This window comes from Metopolophium dirhodum, chromosome 2, assembly GCF_019925205.1.
Source record: "Metopolophium dirhodum isolate CAU chromosome 2, ASM1992520v1, whole genome shotgun sequence".
NCBI classification, from domain to species: Eukaryota; Metazoa; Arthropoda; class Insecta; order Hemiptera; family Aphididae; genus Metopolophium; species Metopolophium dirhodum.
The window spans coordinates 15,724,008-15,750,924 of NC_083561.1; the positions used below are offsets into that span (position 1 = coordinate 15,724,008).

The 26,917-nt window shown below is 32.6% G+C and overlaps 1 protein-coding gene across 2 annotated transcripts in view; it reads right to left on the reverse strand.

Annotated features, from left to right (window-relative positions):
* Positions 1-636: 636 nt before the first annotated feature.
* The window catches only part of LOC132938326 (uncharacterized), a 75,880-nt gene continuing 49,599 nt past the window's right edge, over positions 637-26,917 (reverse strand). For both annotated transcript variants that reach the window (XM_061005100.1, XM_061005099.1), the window contains 4 exons: positions 22,627-22,741; positions 14,219-14,253; positions 7,529-8,436; positions 637-1,672 (listed from right to left, as the gene is read on the reverse strand). In XM_061005100.1, the coding sequence (XP_060861083.1) occupies positions 7,658-8,436; positions 14,219-14,253; positions 22,627-22,741 (929 nt within the window). In that variant the 3' untranslated portion in view covers positions 637-1,672; positions 7,529-7,657. The remainder of the gene's footprint in view (positions 1,673-7,528; positions 8,437-14,218; positions 14,254-22,626; positions 22,742-26,917) is intronic.

Genomic DNA, 26,917 nt, shown 5'->3' on the forward strand with positions numbered 1-26,917 from the left:
TGTTTTAATACAGAAACAATTACTCGAAGACTTGTATTAGCATCTTCTATAAATAGGATAATTTTCAAAATATTTTTTAATTTTTTTAACTTTAAGTACTTAATTATATTTAAATAGGTACATTTTTCATTTTTCAAATTTTTTTAGTTTTTTTTTATGTTAGTATAATAATTTTTAACTGACATGAAATTATTCTCTAAATGCGTACCTATGGAAAGCCCAGAAGCACTCTGTATATTTAAACCGAATAGTGTGTGTGGTATAACGTCACTACATCGCCGTCGCCGTGACTGCAGCATGATACATAATATATGCAACTGCACGTCTGCACTTGTAATAATATAATATATTACTGTACACCGGCCGATCGGCGAAACACGAACGGGCAAGGCGGATTGTGATTTGATCATTAGGATGCACCACTCTAATCAATTTTTTGTTAAATAATTATCTCGGTTCAAGTATTATAATGAGCTGTTAAAGTGTTTAAAATTCGTACTGTACTTATTATAGGTTCAAATAAAAATCTAGAATCTGTCAAAAAATCATATATCTTTTGTAAACGAACATATTGATTACTATATTTTATAATATTCAAAGGTTTTAGTCGTTTGAGGTAAACGCTGACAGACAATATAATTCAAAATATTTGTTTTATTTTTCTGCAGTTTACACAAATATTATGTTATTAATACAATAACATATTAATAGTATATAAAATCGCAAAAACAAGATAATATGAGCAAATGAGAAAGAGAGAAAAAAAATAGTGAAAGAGTAAGAGAGAGAGAGAGAGGAAGGAGAGAAAAATTAGAGGGGTGTGAGACCGAGGGATTGAAAGATAGAAACAAGTATATAGCTGAGATAAATAGAGATAAAACAAAGACTAACCATATTTCATTTTTGTACATAATCTATACACATATTATTTTTTAATAAATATATGCACGTAAAAAAATAACATTCGTGACTAATTATGCGCGTACGACGATATTATATTATATATACATTGTAATATTACATTAAAGATCGTCGTTTCGGTGAGAGTTGAACGCAAACGTATCATTATATACACATTAAGTTATTAGCATTTAAGTCGCGGGCGCTACACTGTGTTCGTTATTAAACAATAATAATATTATATATATTACATAATATAGGTACTATATACACTTAATTATTATCACTGGAAATATTATGTAGGTATATATAAACAATCAACAACTAATTAAAACACTTATGCAAAAAAAGTCTATAATTACACTTAAACGTAAGATTAAAAAGAAAAATAATAACTTTAGGTTTGCACTAAACAATAATAATAATAATAATAATAATAATAATGATGATGATGACAATAATAATCATCTTAAAACGTCCGACATGATGTGATTTTCGCTAACGTGATAATATTAAATATTCGACAGCCGTGTGTAGTGGTAGTTTTTGGTAATCGCGGTGCGTCATCTGATCGTCATCGGCGCTGAAATGGGTCGATATCAGCTGTACGATTGATATCACAAATTCGAATATTATAGTACGATACGGCCGCAATCGATGGCAGTTGATGACGTCGTTGCGTATAGTGCATTTGTGCATTGGTGCATCGTCGCGGTGCAGGGCCATAATACAGCGTTTTCCATTTTTCCATAGACGTGCGCAGCGACTAGTTCTGAAAATAAAAATATATATAACATTGTTAGTTATTACGAACTCGTCAACTATTATACAACACGAAAACATATTTTACTATATACGACCGTTTGGATTTATTTCGCTAATTTATAACAGGTGGGTAGGTATTTATTATATACGTAAATATTGTCGAATCGTCGATTCGTGAAATCGCGCCTATGCGTGCGCTTCGCACATTTGTTTTCTATGCCTACCATACTATTATTACTGTTTAGCACATAATGTACCACACTGTATTCAGACGATATTTTCTTGTAACCTTAATGTTTTTTTTTTTTACATCTAATTATAATATGGTTACCGGACGTCCCGTACAAAATATTATGTATTATAATGTCCTCTTTTGGGTGTGCGATTGCAGCGCGAGTTACCATACTTGTATTACCGTATATTTTCTTAGAGATTACCTACGATTGCGCGTTTTTTGTAAAATAGCGCGCGGGAACCTTTGATTTTCTATTCCCTATGCTGTGTGACTAGATGGTATCGCGTGTGTATATAGTATATTATACGATTGAGCTCGTTAAATACGCATAAAAAACGAATGTATTTCGCGTAGGTTATAATTCTGCCGGCACAATGCCTCCGGTTCGCTTCGCCCCAAATATCTATAGACTTGTTGTGAAAAAACTCATCGGCTAAGTGACAGGAAAAAAAGCTTAAACTGGCAACATCGCAACATATTTACGCGCAAACGTAAGTACCTACGTATAACATATATATTTCACTCTAAAAACTAAATAAATATACGTTATATTTTATACATCATAGTGCCGCCGAAACAAGCACAGCAATATTATGAAAAAGGTCGAATGCGCAAAGTCGTAGGTACTTTACGGCCTTTTCAAAGCTATTTTTCCTGTTGTTCTGATATCTCTGTTTGGGACAAGTCCCATAAGAGATTATATTTTCTATATGGCTATACTTGTTGGTTTTTAAATCTAGTCTTATCGGGTATAAAAACGCTGGTTGGTGTAAAATATATTATTTTTGTAATTTGTAATAATAAAATTACTCAAAAATACATTTTTCTCATGTGGGCATTCAACAAAAAATCACTCTGGTCTTTGGAAAAGGAAAGGAGGGTTACAAAAGATATGATTTTGAATACAAATGTTAAAACATATTCACTTCTCTCCCAATAAAGATCCGGCCAATTGCTATAATTCAGTCATTTAAGGTATTTTCCTAGAAAATGTTAGAAGTTTCAGCTATTGAACAGAAAAGACGCTTATTATTTTGTTTAGTGTCGTATTCTTAATTATGAAAACCTGGCAACCCTAATATATTACCCATTCATTTATAATCTAATTAACGATCCTTATATTTTATTAATCGTGGATATTGTTTTTCGTTTTTTTGGAAAATGGCATACTATACTTTATCCCCGAGGGCTAACGCCGTACGCTTATAATTTAATATTATAGGTATATACTATTAAACAATAACGTATTATGTATAATGTGATATATATACACAACCAACTCGACAGTAATATATATATATAATAATATATATAAAGTGGCACGGCGTGTCTGGCGCGGGTGTATATATCATATTATATCCGACGAAATATTGCCAGGAAATTTACATATTTTCCTCGCATATGGTATCTTTCCGATAAGCATATTATGCGTACATAATATATAACGCGGTGGAAAATTAATATGTTTTGTTCTATACGAGGCGACCCGCAGAGTGTCTAGAGTTTTATTTTTATTTTTTTTTTTAATTAAAAAATAAATAAAATTTCACGTCGGTCGTGTGACTAGGTGAATAATTTCGGGTAATTAATCTCTCGAATGTGATGTACAAGCGCAGACGAAACGAGATATAATGTACAGCCGACTGTGTGCGCGTATATTGCAGAGTAGGTATATAAACGGCTAGCCGGTGACTGTTCCCACACGTATCCGTCGGGCGTGAAACGTATACATATACATAGGCTATTAGGTATTAAAATATTATGTTATGTAAATTCGCATTTTTTTCTTTAATTCGTTTTCTGACGCACGCTTTAATTTTTCGCTCGCGAGATCTATATCTAGTAGGTTATACCTATATATAATAATCGGTGTAATACAATCGGGAGCGTTTTACATTTTCGACTACCTATAATAATAATATTATGTCAATATAATATATTGTATATTATATGGTGAAATTGAGCACAGTGTCGGTGACGCGTTTTGACCCTTAAAAACAAACGATTAAAAGTATTATGGCGATAAAGTTACCGTCTTTTTAATCTGCATAATTTTACTAGACAGTTTTTCAGTATACAAAATATGTGCTATTATATTTTAAAACACAGACTTATATTATTCGGTGTTAATATGTTTGATATAATTAATAATGTGTGTAACCTTAAAGGTGTATAATATTTGTACAAAAATTAAATTTTAAAGCCCCAATATGCGTTATACGTATAAATGTATAATAGGATTAGATATACCGTATAACGGCTAAAATATATAGACTTGAACATTTTTGTGTGAAGACGGTAGACCACAAGACATTAATGCAATAAATAGTTATTTTTCCTGATCAAATTTCCACCAAGATAAACTTACGTACTAGAATATGAGTTGGTAAATATTGGTTTCAAAGACATATCCGGATAAAAAATTCATATTTGTGCTGTTTAATATAACAATGAACAATTATACTACCTACTCAATATTTCTCAACACCGTCAGCAGTCACCACTAACAGCATACCAGCTTTTATTTTCTCTTTTGTATCTGACCATCGCTCGAATTTCGCTCAACACACACTCAACAACTATATACCATTAAAGTACGCGTATAATATGAAGTACGATTACGAGCTGACAAATGTCTATGTATACATAGTTATAATTATATTTAGGTATTCTGTATGAATGCACCAAAATCAATTACACCTAGAAAAGTTCGCTGATTTCACACCGAATCGTATATGCACCCACAAATATTGTTAGGTTCAATTATAGGGTGTTCGATGATCCGTTTGTAATACGATAGTCACGTGAGTGCATTCTGTTTACTTAAGTCGCTTGAAAAAAATCAAATGAGATAAAGCCCCACGGGCAATGCTAACAGCTAACGTGTGCTGCAGGCATCGACAACCCTCACGCATACGTTTTTTTTTTCTATTAATTGACACCGTTAATAACACTCTGGAATAATAATATAATGCACTTACAATATTTTGGATGGCGTTCAATTGAAAAATGTGCTTAGGTAACATGCGGGCGACCGAAAAGCGTCCAAAACGCTCGACAATAATTATTCTATATAACGTGTGTGTGTCACGTGTGTGCTGTGCAAGTACTTGATATACCGTTTAAATTAATATCATATTACTCCGGCCAACTGTTATCCTAGCAGGACGTGTCGAAGGGAATATTCGCGGCGCGTAGTCCAATAAACATAATATTTTAATCCACGACCCCTTTTTCAATGATATAATAATTTTTATTTATTTCCGTATTAAATAATTTCATTTTTTTTTTGTATATAGGTATGTGCATATCGTTGCAAATTTCACATTGCTCAACGGACATCAAATATAATGTGGGTATTTAATAATTATACGGAGCGTATATATTATTATTTTAATAATATTATATATAGATAAACGATTTACAAATAAGATTTTTTCAACTACTTGAAATCATAATTTATTATATTCGTTATGGGTATAACATGCTAGAAATTTTTAAAAGCATACAAAAACAAATCAACGTGAATATAAAATATATGTTTTGCAACAGAACATATACCTACCATATCTATATTGAAAACATATACATAACTATATTGCAAGCCTTTTTTTTAGTCTTTTCGATTCGACTTTGTCACCAAAACACGTAGATAACTTTTATTTTTTCCCCCAATCGATACGCAATTTGTGTTATTGGGTTTTGCAACATCCATTATGTGTTTTTAGCTATTTTTCTTAGAAATACACCACGGGGTACATAATATATTTTTTTTCACTGAGTCATATTTATTTGGTATACGTTGAATTGAAATTCAAAGATTTTTTTTATAAATATAATATGTTGCGTTCGTAAAAAATAAATCCTTATGATTATATAGACATTTATATTTCACATTTCTATTTTCAAATAACACGTAGGTATATATTCCATAAAAACTGTTATATTTCTCACAATCTAATATCGTCTGCTACGTAATCATAATAACTCATTTTTTTATAATTTGAACACCTAATCAATACAATTATTATTTAATAATACTACGAACAACGTCAAGTTGCAATATACCTATATAACTACTATACACAAATATTTGAAAATTCAAAATATCAATGTTTATAAAAATATTTTAAACAAAAATTGTTTGTGTTGAATATTTAGGTACGCGTCAATAACCATTACATAATGTGGAATCCAATATCTTTTTTTGAGTTATAAGCTATTTGAGCCGAAGAATAACGTATATAATTCCAAATATTACGACATGAAACTTTATTGACGGTATCAATTGAATAATCCACGTAAGTATATAGAGAGTATAAACACTGTTTTAAAATATGTAAATTAGTATTATTGTTAAAATGATAAATATTTTTTTAACATATCTATATACTTTATATAGGTAAATTAATAAAACATTTAAAAATATTTTTAAAAACATATTCCGATGTTACTCATCCAAATCCTGCATAAACTCCACTTTTGTCATTAAACCTAAATTGTATAATATATAGTGCCCGGGCCACTTATTACTATCTTAAAAAATGTATATCGCAATTAATTGTATTTTTTGCAGGTTATAATTTTAGTAGATCGGTAAAAAGCAAAATATTATTCTATTAATCCGCAGAACTTTGTGTTTACCGTCATATTATTATGACGTACCTATATATGTATATAATGTACACCCGCACGACAATCGAATAACGGGACGTACCGCGCACGCACATATTATATATGGAAAATAAAATGTCTATAGTTTTTCATTTTTTTTTATACATATATATTATATATATATAGTAGTAACCGCCGAGGCATTATATCTACATATTATAGTAGGAGAGGTATATCAATTGCAGTCGTTATCTATCCCGCTCATACTCCGGTTGTATATATAAGTTATATAACGTCAATGTTTGTCCCGATTAATCCTTTCAAACAAAAACCACGTATGAACTTTATACGTATAAATATATAATATGTAGATTATATTATGTGGGTATGCACCTCGGATGTATATAATATACACACACGTTATCAATTCCGTCATCGTCGCCCGCGTCGCTCGGTATATATTCAGTATACAATAATAACGCGTGTAAGGGCGAACAAAATATTATAATATTGTGTAGAGTTTTTTTTTTTTCAATTTCCACATGTCGGAGCTGGTTGTGATATATATTACGGGGAAAAAAAAAAGTCGTAGGTCGAAAATTTCCGTTTGCCCCCCGAGTGTTTGTTTTTTCCAAACTCAGATAACGATATTTATACAGAAAAAAAAATAGACGTTTACGGCCGAGATGCGTGGAAGGGATAACGCGTCGCCGCCCGCGTCCTAAACGATTATGAATATATTTTTTAATTTAAAACTTCCAAAGGTAGGAAAAAATAAACCATATAGCAGGTCACCTCTGTACATGTATTATTTCGTATAGGTAGATATTATACCTAGCCCAACCTATAGTATATTATATATTATGATGGTACCTATATATTATACCAAAAATACACGAGTGGATCTATACAGATTTCGAGGGGCCCGAGGGGGCACACATGACCAACACTGCAGCGTACACCTACCCTTAACACTATATGACCTATAATATATTACACAAGACAACAACTCACCTATTTTAATATTTCACGGTACACGCGCGAAACCGTTGGCACCGAGACCGGCAGTGCGGCGGCGTGCGATCGTCGTCGTCGGCTGCGGCGGCGGCGGCGAGTCGCGGGCGGCGCGTGCCGGGCGTAATATCAGACGTAGTCGGACGGCAGCGAGTTCTGCCGCTGATGGTTATGATGATTGTGATAGGGGTCGATTGGCTCGTACATGTCCGAGTAGTAGGCGCTGCTGTGCTGGTCGAACGCGTAACCGGCGTTGTGGTAAGCGGGCGTCGGCACCCGGTCCAGCTCGGTGTACAGCACGTCGTCGGCGGCCGACAGCGGCGGCGGTGACATGTTGTGCGGCCCGTCATCCTGGCCTGTACCGATGACGGACGCGTACACTACCACCGGTATGGCAGCGGCCGCTTCTTCGACCGTGTAATGGTTGGCCCGGACGGCGTTCTGATTGGACGGAACGGCGTCCGGCGGCAGCACGGCGCCGCGTTTCCGACGGAACCACCGGAACCAATCGCCCGGGTTCACGGACAGCTGATGCCCGACGCCGCCGCCGCCGACACCGCCGTCGTCACCCCCGCCGATCCTGCCCCCGATGAGGCCCCCGCCGACTCCCCCGCCCCCACCACCGCCACCGCCGATGCCGTTACGGACGCCGCCGCCACCCGACGGCCGTCCCGGTCCGGTGTGCTTGATGGACGACGTGCCGTCCGGGCCGCCAGACCGCCGGACGATTGGGCCGGCGCGACGGTTGTTCAGCTGGTTGTTCAGATGGTTCATGTGGTTCAAGTGGTTCAGGTGGTGGTGGTCCCCCGCCGCTATCTGGGCGATTTGCCGCTGGTGGTGGTGCAACTGCTGATGGTGGTGATGGTGGTGCACCCGGTCCGTGGGCGGATCGAACGACACCAAACATTCTGCACAACAACAAAATAACGACATATAATTACTATGTGTGTACACCTGATATTATTATTGGGTATAACAGTCCAAATAATGTATATTATATATATCTAACATAATATATAATATGCCCGCAAGGTACAAAAAACCAAAAGAAAATAATAACAGTCAAATAATAAGAAAAAAAATTTAGACGTCTACTCGTTTGGGTTCGATGAAACGTATTTTATGTATATGGATGATTGGAAAAAAGTAACGCAAAAATTGTCAACATTCATATCCTATAAGTTTTATTGTGTTCGAAAATATATAATATTATATATTTGTACATTCTTTAAAAAACAGCAAGAAATGCGATTTAGCCACGCGCTCGACCTCCTAATAAGCGTTAAACCTACGAAATTATTCATACGGGGTCCCCCCCACGCCCCCTGTATTACACGTGCAGCCCCGAAAACCTGCAAATTAACATTTTATTATATTGTATATTGTATTTTTTTTTAACGAAATTACGTTACGAGTCTTGTTTTACGATTATGTTTATTTCGTATTTACTGTGGTGTTTAAATGTTCGTATTTTTCCTTTTACAGCACACTATAATATATATGTGTAAACAATGTACGCACTACGCATAAACGTGAGTTTTGGTGCAACGTCATGTACAGCCATACCAGGTACTATATATTCGTATAATATTATGATATCGTTTTATATTTATGAAGTATTCGTTTTTTAAAATCCTCTCTCCGTTTTAGCGTACATCACACGTAGGTACTGCAGAAATACGCGTACATATATTATTATATTTAATATTATAATATAATATGACGGAGGTAGAATAAAAAGCTGGCCGAGCTTGCGTCATTTATTTGCGTAGATACTGTAAAAAGTAGTATTTATTAAAATAATATATTTTATACCCCAGAGTTGAATTTGGAGTATTTTTTTTTCAAAAATAATGTTCACATTGATATACACGGTATAACTATATGCACCGCCCAAATAAAACAAAAAATATGAATACCTTCTGAATAAAGTTAATATATTATAGACAGAAATCAACAAGTTAACGTACAAGAATTTAATATTGGAAAAGAACCAATATTTAAATAATCTTTACTCTTAAGTAAATAATAAATAAAGGTACTTAAATAATAAACCAGATATGTTTAAGAGACTGCAGCAGTTAATTCATTTAAAGTATAATGACTATATTATTATTCCCATCAAAACACGTTTTATATTTAACGCGAGTTGTAAGTTACACACAAAATTACTTTTCTTTTACGATCGTAATATTTAATGAGGTGTAAATTAAAATATTTCCGAAACAGAAAAAAAATGATTTATACTCGGTTATAATTAATTATTTAATGAAATAACGACGTTAAATAATATATACGTATATATAAATAATATATTGACAACGAATTAATTAATGTCAATATCATAGTACGTTCGTTAAGTATATTATCCGTTGAAATTATTAATACAATACCAATATACTATATAGTATATAGTATATATTATGTTGAAAAAAAACTTTTAAATTTGTAGAGTAAATTACCGTATTATATTATTATATAAGAAAATATTTGCATTACCTATATAAAAACGTGCGAGTATAACAAAAAAATATAAACATGTACTGGAGCGCGTTTTACATAAATTATTTGTCGAAAAGTTAATGAAAAAGCTTTTTATGTTATTAATAAATTTTTGAGCAAGTACATGATATTATTTTAGTTAAAAGTTATTGTTCCGTACTCAAGCCCGTAATAGCCGTTATAATATACAACGATGGTCGTAGCCTGTAGGCGATGGTACTAGGTATATTGCTACAAATATCATTATATAAACTAGGTACCTACATTGTATTGGTTGTGAGTTACATACACATACAATATATTGTAATATTATATAAATACTACGCTGTTGTACAAAAATCATGTCGATATTATATAGTTTATACACCGTGAAAAGTTGTTAGCGTTCCAAATTTCGATCGTATAAATCCTGAGTTTTTTGGCTTCAGTTTAATACACACACGGTAATTTTGAAATATATATTAATATTAGAAGACCAAAAGTTTACGACCGTAATATTTTACACGCGTATAATAATGTAGACGTTGTAATATCATATACCATGCACATTTCACAGCAATATGTAGGGAAACGGAAATTGTTTTCGTGATATTGTTATCCGAACGAACGGTTATAAATTATTATAATGTATACAAGGTGATTCTTTCAACAGTTAACACTAACTGAACGCCAAACAGTCTTTTTCTCGGTAATCTGTTCTTGAAAAAAATGTTTTCGCTTATCTAACATTGAAATGCTTATAAGTTATAATTTATTGACTATACTGGTTCCTAATTTAGTTTTAATTTTTTATACATCGACAAAATTTTGCTTTGGAATATAAAAAAATTAATATTTATTTACTTTCTGTTTAAAACAGCGATACAACTTTAAATATGATGACGAAAAAAAAGAAATAGTAAGAAATATATTTCTTTTTTCTAAAATATGGTGTTGTATAATGACTTCAAATTATGTAAAAAAATTAAAGTAAAAACCCATGAGATGACCAAGAAAATTAGAGTTTGGTGATAAAAGAATCATTCCGTATAATATACTGTGTGTTAGAACAATGCATGCAACACAAGTATATTATATTGTTATTGTTATACAGGTGTATTATAGGTACCCATATAGGTGTATGATGTGTATACGCGGACGGAAAGACTGTCGTCTGAATTGTAAAAGGGAAAAACGCAGATGTATTAAATATAGCAGCAGTGCGCCTTGGAAACGTCCGACTGACATCCGATTGAGAACATAAATTTCGAATAAGCGAAAAAAGGAAACGGACCGAGTGGTACGCATAGCATATATATACTGTCCACTATTATCTCTCCATCGCGGCGATACGCGCAGCAGCTAGCTAACGTATTAATTTATACTCGAGTTGGTATTGTTCTGTCAGCGGACTAAATAAAAAATGTGTTTGGGATACCTATACATACTCGTATATATGCCTACACACTCGCATGCATGTATGATGTATATATATATAATAATATATTATATGCTCGTTTCCACAACTCCCGCTGCAACACATTATATATAAATATACTGATATATATATATATATATATATATATATATATATATTTATCTACGACACGACGTCTATGTGCACCAAGCTATAGATGTGTATATCGGTACCCATATATTATTATTATATACATTTTCACCGGGCGTACGCGTTTCTGTGCAGTTGTCGCCACCGACTCCGTTGTCCCGTACGTATTAAAATATATCATCGCATGCGACCTCGTTATACATAATATTATATATGATAATGATAATATTATTATAATGTGCGAGCGCGTTCCGAACGTATACCTATGTACGTATGTATATAAAATATATATAAGTATGTTAAATGACGTGCGTGATATTTAACTCGCAGCGATAGATCATATATAATAATAATAATAATAATAATACATAATATGTATAATATAATATATCCGTAAACGCACAACTCGGACAAACGTGGATAGAGCACATACGACGATAAATATATTATAATATAGTGTGCGCGACGCGAGTTCAATTCTTCAAAATTCTCTCACACGACCTATCGGCGCGGAGAACAGATATTATAATATACGACGAGGAGTGTATATCATATACCCATAATAAACGCATCGGACAAAAGTTTTACGCGTCCGCCGCCACCGAACGGAATATAAATTATACCGCAGCGCATACAATATAATATAATAATATTATAATATACTCGTATACACGGGTTATACCTATCGTTATTTAATATTTATTATTATATCGTGTAGGTATTTACTGTACAGTGGGTACATGTGCGTTCATACCGCGATAATGTACATAATAATATAATATACACGAAACGAAATTGTTCTGATAATTTTTTTCTCCCTTTATCCCCGCATCACGATATGTTATTATAACGCGCAATGGCGTGTTGATCCCAAACGTGTTTTTTTTTATTTCGTTTCCACTCGCCAGCGCGCGCGCGTTGCATAACATCACACGCTAACACAATAGTTTTTTTTTACATAATATATATTATTATTATAGCTGGAAATCGTAAAAATGTACTACATAAAACCTTGTTTGGGTTAGTTAAAATTTGACGATCGCGTACAATATAAATGTATTAGTTTCCTCGTTTTCGTCGTCGTTGTTGTTGTTGTTGTTTGCTGTGGTTTTATAGCCAATATAATCGCATTCTGCAGTTTGTTCGAGTCCGCTGAGTATAAAATAAATATAAGTTTCTACCTGTGTGTATATTATTATTATATATTGCATTTTATAGGTGGTATAAGCTACCTATATAAACGCTAACCCTTTATTAGGTACAGCTTACGCGCGTTTTACCTCGACACTTATTATGTCATATAATAATATAAATGCGATAGGTACCTGCCTACCTAACTTAGCTCACTGTAGCTGGTACCTACGCACGTATTGGCGGAATTTAGCATTTTGTGGTGGAAACGATTTTCTGAGAATTATTGTACAGAGATGGTGTGTTATGCGCACTCGAATCGTTATTATTATTTTGTTTGCGAGATTATATGTGCACACTGAGGTTATACAAACACACTATATATATGCATAACGCACTGCTGACTGCTGCCGTATATACTGCACACACATCGTGGAATTTTTACCTCGCAGATGGAGTAAATTAAAGAAAAAACGCAGTGTCAATAATAAAAACCATAATTCCACCAGATGTTCCCTCCCATCGAGTATATATTCTGGGAAAAAAAATAATATAAGACGACCCCATGTTTTCCTCGAACGGCGGGCGGCATCGCGGCGACCAGCGTTCAAAGGATATAATACCGTGTCGACCGTGTTATAACTTCTAATTAAAACATCCAACACGATGAACCAACCGTGTACGGTTATAAAATATTTTTATTTATTCGGGATTTATAAACTACTTATAATGACTTTTCAAAGTGGTAATTGTGCCCCGGTATGATTTAGTGCTAGTGTACTGATATTATAAAACAAATATTTACCTACCCGCGAGCTCTCAAAGTATATTATATAGTTATATAGTAACATTTAACTCTGAGAGAAGATCGAAAAACTATATTATTATATAAAGGCAACTTTAATCACCCTGCAGTGTATATGTATACCGGGCCGGCTAGAAACGTTAAATAAAAATAGCCAATAGGTACAATTTTTTTACATTATCATCAAATAGGTATATCCCATGCGATTTGCTTGGAAAAGCCTCAAATTTTGCACAAACATATTTTCACCACCAGCTGGTGTGACATCAAAGGACTCGTTTTAAATACTCTTATTAATTAAAAATAATTACATAATATATAATAGTATAATAATTTGCAATCTCGGAAAGGTTCGTTAATAATCAGTAGTAAGTTGTACCCTATAAAAAGTGGTAGGATTTTAATTTTTCTTATTAATAAATAATAATCATATTATATTATATTATTTAGTTGGCTTTTAAGTCGAATTACCGCTGCAGTTTATTAAGTGCGGGTACGAAAATAAATAAACAGGTTAAGAAAAAAATAAACTGGTAAAATAAAACGCAAAACAAATTTCAAAGTAAATTCAAACGGGCGCGCACGTGTGAGTTCCTATACGTATACAAACGAGTTGGTGACGCCATAAAATATATATTATTCATTATAATGGCATATTTTATATTATATTAAACATGTTATACACCCAATAATGCGTCTTGCTCACCTGGTCGAGATGGCGCTGTACGTCCGGAAAGTCGTCTGAAACAAAACAAAACAAAAAAATTGTATTATTTTAATGTATCTATATAGCACACGCACTATACGCGATAATATTAATATTATATTACACGTTTAATCGTCAAATTATACGATCTCCAGACACTCGATTATGAGCGTTTTTCTTTTGCGTGGGAGACGGATCTCAGATCTACGATCGCAATCGCGTATTTAACGTGTCGGTTTCACATAATATATTATTAATTATTAATAATATAATTTTATGTTATGGTACATTGCTATACCGCTGCAACAGTGTTTCGTACGGATGAGGAGGAGGAGGAGGAGGAGGAGGATGCATCGCAATCGTCGTCTCTATACGGTATGATACTATATAATAATATAATATATTGTATACACGAATATTATAATAGTATAGATCATTCGACGACGGATTTATTATGTCCTAACCCGATGGCTTAACGTCGTTTTAATTGGTCGTGTGTGTGTGTGTGTGTGTTTAGATCTCAACGAATGATTTAATATATCTGGTCTGTGCGCCAGTCTTTTAAAAACCCATTTCTGCCGTACATTATAATAATATATGCATTCGCCGACGACGGTCCCGCATCATTATAAAAACATTACCGTTCGTCATCAGTCGGCATGCAATTATTATTATTATTTTTATTAAACGCGTCCTGCAGGAATCGTTTTTATTATTATAATTTCGTCCGGCCGCGTCGAGATTTTTTCGGGAAGTCATATTCCCCGCCTTTGACGTTTCCGACCGGTTTTATACAAATTTTCTCCAAAAATCCGTTCGCCCGAAACGAACTTTTTTTGTCGGGTAGTATTATATACGTATATACGTCATGTCGGCCACGACCACGCCCCTCCGACGGTATACGTTGGTGTTTTTATTACGACGTTTCACAAAAAGAAATAATTAGCCAAGTCTGCGAGCGACTGTAATATAAGTTATAATACTGCTTTTATATTATGTGTACAACGGACGTCTCGTGACATTTTTATTCGAAACAACTGCGGGGCAATGCAGTACGCCGCGAACATCGGGCTACTCCACGCGTTAAAATCGCGGTGAATATTGTTAAAAATATGTTTGCAGAGCTCGCGATAAGCGTAAAACGCGCGAGATTTTATTTTTACTGCAAAAGTTTTATGTACTAAATCCTCTAATACGCGCACGCGTTTTTTTTTTTTACGAGACGTCTGGTAGAGTTTAATTAATGCCTGGGCGGTAGAGTTGACGTTTTACCTCCATAAAATTTGATAAACGTTAAAAACATATAATCTTGCGCCGGTATATATTAAAATGATATAACGCGCGCCGGGAGAGTAAAAAAAACCATAGCAGAATGCGACAGACAACTATCAGCTATATAGGTAACTATAATATATGTACATTTCTGCGGGGCATGACAACATGACTTTTTTATGTAGTCCGAACTGCGTGGTTCATAATTTTGTAGTAGTCGCTAAAAGTTGTTATATTAAAAAACCCAAAGTTTGTTCCTTTGTGATAAAAATGTAAATAATCACTATTGAAATTTTTTGAACTCGTAAATACTAACAGCTCGAAATGAAAAAAGAATAACATCTCAATTCTATAATAATATTATATATTTTATTTTAAAAACAACAAAAAATTATATAATTTATTCAATTTAAAGTCTATTATGTAGGTAAATCCGCTCTAGTCGATTAATACCTACGTAGGTATTTTTAAGTATGTAATATGTATATGTACAAACAAAATTGTAAGTTTTCAATTCATTTTACCATTATATAGATAACATTTAAAATGCTCATGTATTGCGGGTTGTAGAAAGATTTAACGGCTAATTAAAATGTAATGCATCCATCGTACATCACGGATCACTTGTATTACACTATAATATATTTTATGTTTATGCTACGAACGTTAAAAGATTTAAAGAGCTATTAAACCAGACATTATAGTAAATATTAGTTTATGGGTTATGACGTTGCGTATTAAATGGTATATATTTTAATGGTATCAAACGGTGTTGATACTAAATTATATAATTATTTGAAATGTATTAAATGTATTTTTGCGAACGGCGTTTGGCATTTCTGTTTCAGCCACAACATATTATGCGTACGAATTAACATTTTGTTGTTTTGAAATGTTTAATAAAACGGAAAGATATTTACATATTATAATTTCGTGTGTTTGGACTTAAAAATATTGTTCACTCAGCCAATGAGGCATTAACTACGAAGGGGCTTGATACATGCTTTTTATATCTGACGTGCACATATGCCATTTGGCACAACAATGCGAAGGATTTTTTTTCGCGATAAACCTTGATTTTTTTTTATTCTCAACCACCCATGAAGTCGGTATTTTTTATGGCCTTCGTTTTGGATTTTATATAAGATATTTTGCTCGACCGCGTGTCTCTCGTATGTAACATATAGGTTGTCATTAATTCTCATCGCTAATCGTTTTCAAAATTGTTTGTGTACCTATTGGTTATTATAAGGACGGACAGTTATGTATTAATACACCTATACAAATCTGCAGACTGCTGTGTGTCGGGAATGACATTTTGTAGGTAAATAGGTCAGGTAAGTTTGGAAGTGGGGGTGCCAGGGAAATGCACCTTATTGTAATTTGTTCAAACTACATATATTGACCTTTAGCTATATTTTTGCAGTTCATCCTTTATAATAGTTATCGGATGTACAGCGAATACATTTTATCGTTAATGGTTTGCTGCAATGTTGTTAAAAACGCTATTGACATTTTTAGCATCGTTTTTCCTCGAGAACCGTCGCTACTATACGCGCGTGGGCTTTTCTCGCATACACTATATATATAAATATACTAAAGGGGTTTTTGAACTTTTCTTTCCGTCGTCGGCGTTATATTTTATGCATCACTCCAACAAGTTTCCACCCGTTCTCTTACATCGTCGTAAGTAAATTATAACCAGCGATTGTATATACATATATAGGTATATTCTCTTTTCAGACTATCTAGACTATTTCAATTTTTGATTTGATTTCTTTATGATGAGTCATATTATACTTTCAGTGATTTGTCATTATTTTCGTCACGCAATGTGAATTCACTAATATAATACATAATATTTAGAGTTAGAATTTTTTAAGCCTATAAAATACTAGGTAAGCAAAAACGTAAGAAATCCAATAATAAAAGCACATACAATCATTTCGAAAAAAATCAAACGTTAATTATATTTTATTTTTCGAATTTTGTATGTATAATATATGACGTATATTGCAGTATATCAGGGATGGGCTATCAATGCTAATAGAGCGCCAATTTTAAAAGTACGCAAATATAGCGATGCCAGAGAACATAGAAAACATAAAAAAAGCTATACGTTAATTATGCCCCTATAAATATTATTTACATTTAATAGTTCAATACTAAATAAGAATTCATATCTACGTTTTACGATATAAATTATATAAATTTTAATAATTTTATAAATATATAATAAAATAAAATACAGAAAAACCCTAAAATTTAAAATGTGTATAAACTAATTTAAAATGTAGCATGGGCCAGTGAAAAATGGTACGTGGGCCGCCAGTTGCAGTATATAACCTAACCTGCAGTATATGATCCCCAAAGTACCAACTAGATCAAGTGCAATTTTCTACTGCAATTCACCTACAAAGTTGAAGAAAATAATCACTTAAATCAGAATCTAAAATAAAATATCTGAAAAAGTGAAATTTATATAATATATACCACCTAATATATCTATAGTACTATACAATATAATATTATTATGCTTATATAATACTTTAACAAATAATAGGTACCTTTTTGCGATTTAAAAGTGCATGTTTAAGCATCAGATAATTTAAATTGGTCACGTAAAAGTTATGTGTTTATATTATATTTTTTTATATTACTATTTTTCATGGTAAATAGGGAGGATTGAATCCCTTAGTCTCCCCACACTGGGTACAACACTTGGTCCAAATATATTATATATGTATGTAATTAGTAGTTTTAACTAAAAATGTTTAGTTGGAAATACTACAATATGCATTTTGTAAAATAGTTAATTCAACTGAAATGTTAAGTTGGAAATACTATAGTATACATTTTGTAAAATAGTTATTTCAACTGAAATATTTAGTAATAATAGTTATATTTTTTAATTACATATACTATAAATTCAATCAAAGTGTTTGGTTGGTTCAACTATAAAATATAGTTACAATTTTAGTTAGAACTAAATTTAGTTAAATTGCCTATTAATATTTTAACCAAAATCAAAACGTATTTTCAACTACTAATATAGCTATGCTATATGGAACTATATTTTACAGCTGAAGTACATATAATTGCAGTTGAACTAACTAATTTTTTTTTTCGTGCATGTAGCAATTTTGTTATTTTGTTGTAATTGAAAAACGAATAACTGTAAATACATAAAATTGTCACTGAATGTTTATATTTTTATTTACTATACACCATAAAATGTTGAAAATATTTAGACTCTTTTTGAGTTGTTTACAGACATTATGTCAGTTTTTAATTTTTTTAGTTTTTTTTTCTATAATTGTCAATAAAATTGTATTTGTTTGGTAAAAATTCGTGAAGATTTAATACGAAGGCGCCTTGTTAAAGTTCAAATGTTGACATAATTTATCAAATTCAAAATTTTATAATTATTTTGTAGTTAAAAATGTATAAAATGTTCAATTTCTATATCGTTATAACGTAAATTTTCGTTTTTATCTGCTTATCACGGTTAATTTTTTGTTTTTAGAAAAATATCACAAGCAATATTTAAGGACGACCTTCTTAGTTCTTAAAATATAATCTACCTGTACTTCATTTGCATAATATGGACTTAGAAAAAATCATTATTCCGAGAAAAGCGAGAAAATTGTGTTTAAACTTTTTTATAAGGTTTTGCCGTAGTTACCTATACTTATTACTTAATTTATTTCATTTTCATTTAATATTTTTTCTTGTGTCAAATTAAATAAATATGGAAACATATCAGACGTACCTACCTATACTTTTTTACTCTATTTTCCCAAAGTTGAACTTTGTTAAGAAATGCTTCTGTTTTATTGTTTAGTGTACTGTGTACAAATATACGGTCCTTGCATACTCAAATTTACGTCAATAATGATAGAAAATATCTCTAAAATATAAATTAATTTTTCTAATCATTATATTATAATATTATGTTGAAAATAATCTCCAAAGGGTAATTGTTTTGCCTTTAGAAAAATTTCCAATTTGGTTTTAAGGTCAAATAAACAAGTTAAGACTTTTCCGCGCGATAACCATCTGACGTGTTTTTAGAAGCAAACTTATGTGACCTAAACCCATTTTGTCACACAACATTTTAAAAATACATGTATTCACTACATTGGCTCGAATAAAGTTTATTATCGTATGCATAAAGCATACATTTAAATTTTAAAACATCACATACGTTGTGATTAATTTTACCTTTTTAAGTGATGATTATGATTCATTTTCATATTCATTAACATTTGAATTGGAATTGTTTAAAAATGCTTAAGATGAATTAAGTAGTGCTGGAGTGGTGGAGTGTTGTTTGAAAAAAATGCGTCAAAGATGTTTGTTTGCTCATTACGATTTACGACCATGTTTGATGGTTGAACACTACGTACATTTCATAATAATATATACAAGCATACAATTTACTTCACCTGCAGGTACGACGTACTACGTAGGTACATCTGACGGAACTACGATAAAAAACCTACAGTAATCATTTATCTTTAAATCTACCTATATTTAAAAGTTGATTTTCCCCGAATTTGCAGTATAAATTGTACATTTTTATCGGCCATCCCAAAAATGATCAACGCCGCTATGATGATAATTACAAAATAAACTTGTTATAAAAAATATTTAGCTTTTCTATGTATTTGCAATCCTAATAATATTTCATTTTGCCAACGGATTTTGGGCAGTTCGTGTCTTATCCGGACACTTCTGAGATTTGCCTGATTTCGACTTTTTCCCATAACATATATGCATAAATAATAAAATAAATAAATAAATCAATAGCTCGATCACACATTCGCATGCGTATTCATCAAAGTCATAAATTATTTCATCTTATATAAAGTACATAAATTATTGTATAAAATCGAATGGTTGTGCATCACGGACTTCGTCGGATTTCACCCCTGTACAATTTATCAGCACCAGCCTGCGTATATAAATGAAAAAAATGTGTATACCATACTAACATATTTAGTGTATATATGTATATTTTAAGGTACCAAGTCAAATTACCAAGTCAAATCTGATAATATAATAACCACGTATAATATATAGATGTGTATATTATAATGTATACGAATAGCCGAATATAGCAGATTGTGTAGCTGCAGCGGGAATCGAATAGTTAAAAATCGATGGGTTCTTTATAGGAATGTATATGTATATATAATAATATAATATCATAATCTCGTTTTTCGGTCGGGATAATTACTACAAACGCGCCATACTATACATATATTATTATTACTATTATTATTATTATTATTATTATTTATGTGCAGATCGGGTACGAAACGCGCGCGCGTATACCTGTAATATAATATATAATAATATAACGATTATTATTATGAAGCCCTCGAGTGAAATGTGGGCGTACCTCTCCGTATCTATATAATATACGAAATAAAAAATATAATAATACTTAATAAAAACGGACCTGCCACCTGTTATAAACGTCGACGACGCGGTATTTTACGCACGCGCGCGCTCGCGTGTGTTGTGTGTGTGTGTGTGTTTGTGTGCCGCCAGTACGACGTCGATCGTATATTATGTGTATGTTATTATTATATTTAGGAAATCGTACCATCATGTATAGCAGGTACCACGGTTTTCGGGCAAAATCCGGCGAAATATTGTTATATGTTTAAATCGGAAAAAAATCAAAGAAAACGGCTGTTCGCCTTAAAGTATCATTACGATGGTCGGACGTGGTATTACTATGGTATTATCATACCCCGGACCGGGCGCGACAAGTTAACGAGTGCTAATCGACGGGGCGCGTATAGGTACGTGTAAGAGTATCAGCGGCGGCGCGGACGTCCCGGGATCGCGCGCGCGTTCGAAACGATGTTGCGCGTCGTGTAATTGTATACGCGAACACGCTGCGCACAATATATATTATATCGCATATATACATACATAATATTATATGGGTACTACCTACCTCGCACATGCGTGTAAGCCGCGTACGTCGTGTAAAGTCTGCTTGTGCGCGCGTCCGCTAAAGTACGCCGTGCGTATTATATATTATTATTGTCATGACGTGCGGTGTGCTTCATTTATTTTATCATGACCGCGCCGGAGAACGCTCGTAGTATGTGTGTGCACCGGCGCGGCGTACCAGCATTACGCGCGTAGGCGAAGTCGCATTAGCGCGCACTGACGTTTTACAATATTGTATTATACATGCGTGTATAGGTACGTGTGCGGCGTGTGTCGCGTGTGGGCAAGTATCACATATATATATATATATATATATATTATGTACACAATATAATCGCACGACATAATATAGGTACGCAACGATTACATAAATTCGACGGTGTGTGTGTGTGTGTGTGTGTGAGTGTGTGCGCGCGTTGTAGGTAAGTACCTACAGTATATGTTATTATAATACCGTTCAGTTGTACAAGAGACACACTGCAGCGATGTATCGAGAAAAAAAATTTCGCTTATATATTTTATGTTTATCATATTTTATAATTTCATACGTACATTAAACGCGTGTACACCTATGTAGTATGCATATTATATTGTATATATATATAAACATATTATTATACATAGTGCTGCAGTCGCGCGTGCAGTATATTTATATATTATAATATAATGCGTGTGCGTACCTATATATTTGATCGTAAAAAGGCTTGTAATGATTATTATTGTCACCGAGCGGTCGTATATTATAATATCCATCTCGCTTTTCGTACATAGGTACCTACCTACATGTAATATTATGTACATGGACATAATAATATTACAAAATCGTTATTATTATCGATGTATATTTTAGCTCGGCGATAATATTTATAAAACGCTGACACCGTCGTAAAAAAATATAAGTCTGCTCGTAAACCATCCGCTTTACACACCATCATATTATGATCGTATGGGTCGTCCGTCATCATAATAATATATTATACCTGCATACGACGCAATGGCATAATATGATTGCGGTTAGGGTGGTGCATGGTATAGGGAGGAAACAACACGGAAAACGCGCGTTGACAAAAATCAAATAAAAACCCGACAATAAAAAAAAAAAAAAGTAGGTATTATAATAATAATAATAATAGATAGGTATAAACCAGTAGACGGAAACTCACAGTTTTAGGTGTAGGAAGACGACCATGAAGAGGGCGCCGATGGCGGCGGACAGCAACGACACCAAGACCAATATCATGGGCCACGTCACCTCGGCAATGGGAACTGTCAACATACCTGTCAAAACACGACAATGATGATTATATATTTTTTTTTATTTTATACACGTGTCGTGTGATATAATAATATAATAATCACCCTATTATTTATTGGATTATAAACCGTAGGTACGAAACAAATACATACAATATATATTATATTATATTAGGTATTACCTACGCGGTCTATTATACGATGGCGGCGTGATGTATATATACAAATAATATAATAAAATATAATAAAAAAGATACACAATAAAATATAGGTATATATAACGACGCGGGCAATGTTTGATAACCACCACCGCAGAGACCGGCGGGCGGGGCGCGACGATAATGTCTAATAATAATACCTATACAGCCGTACCTAATATGCGCGCGATGATGGCTCGATTATTACACGGAGTAACGTCTTCATTTTGAATTTTTTTTTTTCACAATAACACCGTAATATATAACACGACAATACGACACCTATAATAGTATAATATCATTGTCACACCTCTGCCGCCGTGCCGTGGGAACGAGACTGTGAAAAATGTGTAATTTCGTTTTGGTCGGCATTTTATTACTACTACTATTATTATTTATCACGTCAACGCCGCCGTCGTCGTCGCACCCGCATCGGATTCGAGTGGCGCGTATCTTCTCCGCCACCATCGCCGACGTTTTGTTTAATTTTTTTCTTTTTTATTTGTCATTCGACGAATCTTCCCGCTTTGTATGACATTATTATGCTCTGCGCGTACAAAATTATACGCGTGCGTACACACCAAAACACTGGCGGGAAAACGCTGACGGTTTGATTGAGTTCGTATGACATGTCGTCGAGCATATTATTATTATTATTATTATTATTATTATATAGTAGTAGTCAGGTTACAGCAATACGGCAGTCGATCGCAGGCGGTGAAACGACTATTATACGACGACGACGCCGCCACCACCGCCGCTACCACTACCCTCTGACGGGCGACGGCGACGTCGTTCGGGTTTCTTCTGCGACGCGTTCCAAACGAATATTTAATTTTATGATGACATATATTTATATAGCGTGGCCGTACGAATTTTCGATCGTTTGACAGTGTTCACAAGATTCACAATTGAACAGCCACGCGACAATTTTTGTATACACTCATCGTACCCACATTATATTACAATAAAGTGACGCGTTTATTATAATATTATATGATACGATTCGATTAGAAAAAAATTATCTGCACACAGGATTTCAATATCAGTCATTAAATATTTGGTCGGTTGAAAAACTTAAAAAATGTTTATCCCTAAACACATAATATAATAATACACTCTACTTGTTTATATTAAATTTTAAATTTAATTAAAACATATTATACTACAGCTGTATGTGTAGGTACCTACTTAAAAACTTTATGGTGCAGTTTTGTTAGTGAGATTACCACTGGTTTCGGCCTTTTGGGTAAAGTTTAAGAGCTATATAAGATTTCACTTTTATAAACATAGCCGTTGTATTGTTTACGTTGTAAGACGGTTTAAAATATAATACTATTTGAAACGAATAATAATTATATTGTGTAAAACGAGTAGTAAACACTGTATTGTACATACATTTATACATACATAATTCAAATACATCTATCTATAAGATATAAAAGTGTTCAATACCCAAATTAACATACACATAAATATCCTCGATTATTATAAATTCAATTAATGAAATGAAAAGATAATAATTATTTATATAACACTATATAAACACAATAATTATTGAAGAATAATTTTAGTTTGCAGGGTGGAAAATGGTGTTGAGAGATATCTTTATTTTCCAGTCAGGAAGCTGTTGGTGTACCAAAAACAGTTGAGTTAAATCATACAATAATATTGAATAACAAAACCTGCAGTGTTATTTACATTGACCAACATCAGTAGTTGCGTATAAACATATTATTATGCGATTCAAAAAATAATAATTTTCTAATAGCATTGCATGCAGACCCTGACTACCATACCTCCTATTAATTTCGCACGCAACTCGGTTATACCTACACTATTAATTAACCTCACACACAATTCGGTTGTTTAGATTTTTAATTCGTTTCTGGCGAAAGTAATTCGGATACATCGGTTAAATACCGCGATGATACACGCACGCTTCTCCTTTATAAAATAATATGGTCAGGCATCGGATACGGCCACATCGATACACTCTGTCTACACGGGTGTTCGTCCTCGAAAATATGTATGTATATTCACAGATTTCACTTAATTCAATTAGAATGACACAATTTTTGTAATAATTACGAAAATAAATAGATTATAAATAATCTGCAAGATTTTCAACAAACCTTAAACGTTATTCAAATTTTAATATAAACACTTTCACCTCACATTAAAATAAAAACAATACAAGTACCTAACACTATGAATTAATAAACGTTTTTTAACCACACAATACTAATTGATTGTGAAAAATACTTTAGATTAGTATTTGGTAATAAACTCTAATTTTTAAAAAATTATTATTAATAACAATAATAAGTAATTACATAATATTAACACTCGTGACATATTATATATTATATTTGTTTATCAATAACATTAATTTTATGATTATTTTATAGGTATATTATTGGTATTAAAATTAAAAATATAATGTCTATAGTTAAATAATATAACAATACATTAATACCTACATAATATATTTAGCAATGAATAACTCTGTAACACATATCTCTGTGTGATCATTTAATATTGCTGGTATATAATATTTCCGGCAGAGAAATGAAAAATTAAATTTTCATCGATACGGTTATTATAATTGTTTATTGAGTTACACGCGACACATTATTGACAAGCGGACATCGGGGACAAACTAATATTATTTGTTGTCGTTAAGGGGTAAACTTATGTCCGAAATTCAACAACGCAAATAACCTATAAAATTGAAAAATTTTCTGCAAGTTTATTACAAACTGCCAATCCTGTATTGAAACTATTTTGACTTTGTAGATAAAATCAAAATGATTAATCATGATATTATGTTAGGATAGTTCATTCTATTATCATATCCTATTAAATTTCCATGAGAACGAAAATCGTGATTTATTTTAATTGGGCTGTATGCGATCAGACAATATAGTTTTTTAATTATCAAAACAAATAATTTCCACGCTCACAACAGACAACAGTAATACAATGTTATTTAATTATTGTTTACTAGTTTGGTTATAAAATCTATACTTACATTAGTACATTACTAAATTAGATTATATAGTTAGCAATGCATTGGAATCTTTTCACGCATTGATTATTTCAGGAATAAAAATTTTAAAGTTAACACATACTTTGTTTATTACCTACACCCGATAGGTATGTACACTTTAGCTAAAACATAACGTGTCACGAATGTGTTTTAACGAGTTAATTTGAACATAACCAGTTTTTTTAAAACGAACGTTTTAATTAATAAAAATATTGTCTACCTCTTTACCTATATATAATATGTATTATAGTACCCAATTCTACTTCAGTTTTGGCTTGTACCTATGTAATATTATTATTATTATTTATTAATTATAGATAGTTTATGAGATAAACAATTACATTATAACATAGCTTGTATATACACACACGTACCTATATTATATATTTTATTCACAAATGGAATACGCCAACACAGAAATCGCCTTCGAATCATTTGGTAAATTGCGTTGCGCCAAACAATAAAATATAATCGAACAACGCTCACGATAATAATATAATAACATTAGTTTCGAATTTATAGCTAATTCATCTGTAAATGTAGTCGTTTCGCTCGCGGAGGTGAGATAGTTGATGATAAGTATATGAAGACTGACACGGAATAACAACTTGATTATAGTGTAAATCGTTTTGGAAAAAAAAATAATACATATTGACCAGTATGCAGTTGAAAAAAAAAATAATATATGATAATAATAATAAGACAAGCGCGCAATGAAAACTCGATGGAATAAATCATGTTTTTCACTGGACCGCATTGGTCGCCCGCCGCCGTGCTGCTAAAACGTATATATTATAATATAATTTTTTTTTCGAAATCCTATTTGCCAAAACGAATTGTACACCGGCGTATATTAACGAAATCTGCAGTGCACATAATATATTATATAATATTAGGTATACGATGAACGGTCTACGTGATGAGACGCCCACGCACAATCATAAATCTGAG